This window comes from Amblyomma maculatum, chromosome 3, assembly GCF_055883805.1.
Source record: "Amblyomma maculatum isolate TAMU_Amacu chromosome 3, ASM5588380v1, whole genome shotgun sequence".
NCBI classification, from domain to species: Eukaryota; Metazoa; Arthropoda; class Arachnida; order Ixodida; family Ixodidae; genus Amblyomma; species Amblyomma maculatum.
Window position 1 is genome coordinate 98,750,715 of NC_139346.1, and position 5,067 is coordinate 98,755,781.

Consider the following 5,067-nt stretch of genomic DNA (forward strand, 5'->3'; position numbering starts at 1 on the left):
GAGCAAACAAAAGAAAGAGTTACGCGCAGAAACTGTGCATGTTTTGTGGATTCATAATGAAGTTGCAAGCACTGCTCTTGGCACATGCATTGTTGTCATTTGTCACATTGTCGCATCCTCGTCTCCATGGGCATGCAGCATCAACTGTTACCACATCGTGCTCCTATAGGGTGCAAGCACACATTGGCTATAAGCCCACAAGCACAGGTGACATCGAAACACATAAAAAAATTAAATAATTGACTAGTCGCCTGCAAAATAAAATTAAAGTTGAGGATTATGTTTGTCATCTCTGGTGGAATGTACTTATGGCAGTAACTACATTCTCGTGATTGTATTTGAGCATGATGCTTAAAATAATATAGGTCACCAAATTGTTGCTTGTATGTTTTATTTCAAGTATGCGTTTGGCATTAGAGCTGATGGACCACAAGGAATTCATCTAGAAATGGTAAAAAATAATTGAGCCACTACTTCATGTTGTTCACCTTTAGCTACAGTGATTCATTGTTTCATTTCTCGTGACTAAACACCGACTTCGTGTCACAGGCATCGTTCAGTTAATGAAACCAAAGCAACATCAAGAAGAAATTTAATTATTTTGCAGTTGTAGGCAACTGACTCTTGGTGATCCATCCATCCATGTATTACAATATCTAACGCATCATCTGAAAACAAACACTCAGCTAAAATTTGCTGTCCATAGTCCTCACTGCAAGAGTGCGAAATTAGAATTCTGCTATTTGGAGTCATCTGCCTGCAGCTTCTCCCTGAGGACAGCCTGCTTCAGCTTCTGCACATTTTCTTTTTCTTTTAAAATGCGAAGCTGCATTTTATGCAGCACCTTGCGCTTGTTCCTCTCATCAGCATGCTGTTCCCTCATGTTGCTCATTCTGTTCTGATGCTCCTCTGTGAGACGCCGAAGCCTTTCCCTGTGTTCAGGTTCTTTGTGTGTTTTTTTTTTCGCTCCTTATAGCATCAAGACGAGCCTCAAGCTCGTTGTCAAGCGTCTGCTGCAACAGCGCTAGCCTGCCTCCACGGGCACGCTGCACACTTGGTTCAGCTGCTGCCCTTTGGTTATGTGCAGATGCATCTGTTCCATGCACCGTTGTTTCAGGCCCTGTGGTTCCAGGCTCATCTGCTGCTCTATCTTCACTTTCCCTGGGTGGTGTACTTGAGCTGTGCACCATGTACTGCATAGCTGCCACATCACCTGAGCTGTGCTCCAGTGTTGGCTCTGCAAAAAGCAAAACCAAAAATACTTCCGACATGAAATCCACATATATGTTACATGAAATAAAGTAAGTATGTGCAAGAGTTGCTGTTTTGTCTGATGGACTTTCAGCATACTTCGAAATGAAAAATAAAATACAGCAATAATGAGACCTGCCAACGGTTAAAGTACATATAGGTTAGCAGCAGCGGCTGCTTTTGAAACATACGCAGCGCAGATCAGCAATCAGTAATCGTGCAACTCCCAACCCAGTTGCAGAACAGAACGGTACGCATTTTTTTTGCACATTACCTACAGCTCCTGTTTGGCAATACAGTATGGGGGTACAGTCAAGATAACCATTATGGTATAGTGGCACAAAAACAAAATATAACGCATCTTATGTTAATGCAAACAAATACAAGCATAGATATTGCAGCAGTGAGGCAAACGATTCATTAGATTTTGTGGAAACGACTTCGTGGGGACAACTTGTACCATTAATTTATTTTTGGGAACAAAAATGAATTCCACCATTTGCATACCGAACTTGATTGCTATACAGTTATCGCGACGTTCATGATTTCAACAGTAGCGAGAAGTTTGCAGGCACCTTGGAATATTTGAGAGAACGCACTCTCGCGCGAGCAGCCTACTTCGTTCCACAGCGTATCTGACAAATGAAGTTTACGTTCCCTGATAAAAAAGCCTACACGACTTACCCCATCTTATGCCACACGGCAAGTCTTCTAATTAAAAAAAAATTACGCACCTTCGTCACTGTCATCTGGTGCGCTGTCGCGCAGCATGCCGTCCAGTATTTCGGCAACGGATGCCGATGGTCTAGTTTCCAGCGGGCGGTCGCTGTCGTAAGAGTTAGGTATGCGCACGGCAAGGTGCGGTACAGCTGCTTCAACTTGCGGCAGCCGATTCTTTATAGGTGGTGGGGGTGGACCGCCTCCTGCAATGTATGCATATAGTACATGCATAAAACAGGCCTAGTAGTGGCGGCTACGCGGAAGAGGCGAAAAACGTACTTTAGTACGTATGTAGTACATACCTGTCGCCATGACGTCTCGTATTTGCTTCGATTTCTCTCGCTTCCACCGCTGTTTCATGTTGTCCCACAACTTTTTTAACTGCTTCGGCTCTCGAGGGCGTACGAAGGGCCTACTGTTGAACTCTTCGCAAAGTCTCTCCCACGCTTTGCTTTTCGTGCTGAGCGAAACAGAGTCCGTACGCTTGTTTTCGATCACAGAACTGCGCTGTCGGATGAGCTCCGTCAAGAGGTTCTTCTCTTCCTCTGTAAAGTATGCTTTGCCAGGCATGGTCGTCTCCTTCGGTGGTGAGTTCAGGTAGTGATCCAAAAAAAAAAAAAACGCTGGAGCGGCGTGGCGACGTGCACAGGTCGTGTACTTGCAGCGCAAAGAGTTGACATCGGCTCGACTCACCAGTGTTGATAGACGGCCGCCAGCTGGCGGCCCCCTTTAGCAATGTTTCACGTTTAGTAAACGAAATCGAAAGAAAAAGGCGACACGCCTGTATGTCAGTAATTAAATGAAAAATTGTGCAACAAAGTGCATTTTTATTATTGAATAAAAGCGTTCGAGTAAAGCTTCTGGCGCTACCCTCAAACGCAGACGCGTGGCATGCGTTCCTTACGTGAGGAGGCGTGAGGGATGCTTTCAGAGTACGCTGGCTTCCTAGATCAAAAACATGCGGAAAGGAGGCCTCGCATAAGGTTATGAGTAGGCCGACGGAAAGGAAGCTTTCAGAGTTTGGCGGTAAGGCTTGGCGGAAAGACCTAGACAGAAAGGTGTAATTGATTTGAATTTAAGCTGAAAAAGACAGTCAGTTCAAACCACCTCTGTCAAGTTAGGAATTATAACATCGCTAAAAATGCTTACTTGGCTACTTCGGTACCGACAAACAGGTATATCTACGATAATCCAGAATAGGTTGGATTTCTTTTTTGCCAAAGAATACTGCGTTAGTTGCCGCACGCAATGCAAGGTGGTCGAAAACAGCGGTCAACCATATTTTGCCCGTGTGGCAATGCCACTTTCTACAAATGTGGGATGGACTAGAAAGCAAGTTCCCTGCCAATGTATTTTCTTGGATGTCAGTGTAAACAGGAAATGCTTCAAGTGTGCTGAGGTCGCCTGTGAGTTCGATGACTCAACACTTACCTCTCAGCTGAAGGCCTAGCTCTTATCTTACTTATGGTATCTATCCCCTGTTTACACATGCACACACAAAAGGCCCTCTTTGGTTAGAAAGAAGTGTTTAGAAGTATTTAACTCAGAGGGATAGGGAAAAAAAAATTAAAAGCCAGACGCACAGAGAGGAGAAAGATGCAGCATACTTTCTAAGTAAAGCATAAAAGTAGGTTGACCTCAATTCAACAGGTTTCTTGAAATTCTTTGCTCATGTTCATGTTTCTTAGAATAAAACCTTCCACATGTGTCTCCTTATCGTTCTCGCTGCCACCCGCAACTAGGTTCTTTGTGCGCTCAAAATGCAGCTTATTCATGAGATCCGAGATACTCTCGCCTCCCACTCTTAGTACCACCTCCGGTAGCATATGGATCACTTGACCAGGAGAAGGAAAGAAGCCAACAGTCGGCGAGGCCAAAGAAAGCGTTGGGGATGGTACTTTGTCTTTTTTTTTTAATGTTTACTTGGATAATCACAGAAATTAGTAATGTAATATGTTTATGGGAAAGATATGGATATGGATAAGATAATGTAATATGTTTATGGGTTCGGATCCCACCATCGGCACGTTGTTTTTTCTTCTACTTTCTGTCTAATTATCTTTCCCAAAAACATATTACATTACTAATTTCTGTGATTATCCAAGTAAACATTAAAAAAAAAAAACAAAGTACCATCCCCAACGCTTTCCTTGGCCTCGCCGACTGTTGGCTTCTTTCCTTCATGTAATTTAACGAGCACCCTCATTTCCCCTTGATTGATCTGCTTGACCAGGAGAAGCAGCTTTAGTTCGGTTGCACTTGCTGCAGGTGTATTGTAGTGTGCATTTCACTGTGGCGAAAACGGATTCTGTCTATGATCAACGCAAAATTGGCAGCAATATCGGGCAGCCGTTAAGGCCATAGACTACCTAAACGGGTGATTCTGCGGTGAATCCAACAACACTGCTTGTAACTGCGCGAATATGAGTGGGATACAAATGGAAAAGGCAGCGGCAGCTGACGCGGTTGGCACGAAATCACGGGCTGCAGATGCGGGACCCGCCACAGGCGGAAAACACGCTAGTCATAAAAGGCCGCGAGAGGACTCCGAAGGTAAGTCATCGTCTTTTTTTCCGAGATTTTAGCATAAGAAGTCGTCCATGGGACTCGGTATTTGCTTTGAGAAAGCTTTTCTTTTTATGTTTATGCACTTTTCCTCAACCTTTACTCAAGAAAATACATATTCAGGTTTGGCTAAGCACAAAGAGTGCATTTTCGCCGACGCCTTTCGTCTGCTACCTCAGTACATCTTTTCTTTCGTATTGCGTGCGGAGTGAATTGAACATGCCTTGTGTTGAATTTAGGCAGCTTCTTGCAGAATCTGTTTGAAATAAGAGGTTGTTGCGCATGAAATATTTACAGTTGTCCATTACAGTTATGTTTTTGGAAGCGTATTCAAATTTGATCACCGAAGTGACAGCGCGGTAACCGCGTAGCATATGAATGGAGCAATGGGGTTTTATGTGGATATCATTTAATCTGCGACAAAATCTGATCATTGATGCAATAGTAGAAATAACGAGCAAGTATGCCAAAAAAGCTTATCTGAGCAAAGCTGCCTTGGTGAACACAACTAAGTGTCTGGACAGTATTGTC

General features: G+C 43.8%; 1 protein-coding gene across 1 annotated transcript; it reads right to left on the reverse strand.

Moving 5' to 3' along the window:
• Positions 1-1,874: 1,874 nt before the first annotated feature.
• Positions 1,875-2,541, reverse strand: LOC146195396 (myb/SANT-like DNA-binding domain-containing protein 3). Its single transcript, XM_084596228.1, has 2 exons — positions 2,274-2,541; positions 1,875-2,174 (listed from the first exon to the last, which is right to left on the reverse strand). The coding sequence occupies exons 1-2, from the start codon at positions 2,539-2,541 to the stop codon at positions 1,978-1,980; spliced, it is 465 nt and encodes a 154-aa protein (XP_084452354.1). The 3' UTR covers positions 1,875-1,977.
• Positions 2,542-5,067: the final 2,526 nt, after the last annotated feature.

Excerpts from the sequence above, each read along its gene's own strand:
- LOC146195396 (XM_084596228.1), bottom strand. The coding sequence starts at position 2,541 with ATGCCTGGCAAAGCATACTTTACAGAGGAAGAGAAGAACCTCTTGACG. Across the intron at positions 2,175-2,273 it reads ACGAGACGTCATGGCGACAG|GAGGCGGTCCACCCCCACCA; the intron begins GTATGTACTACA and ends CATACATTGCAG.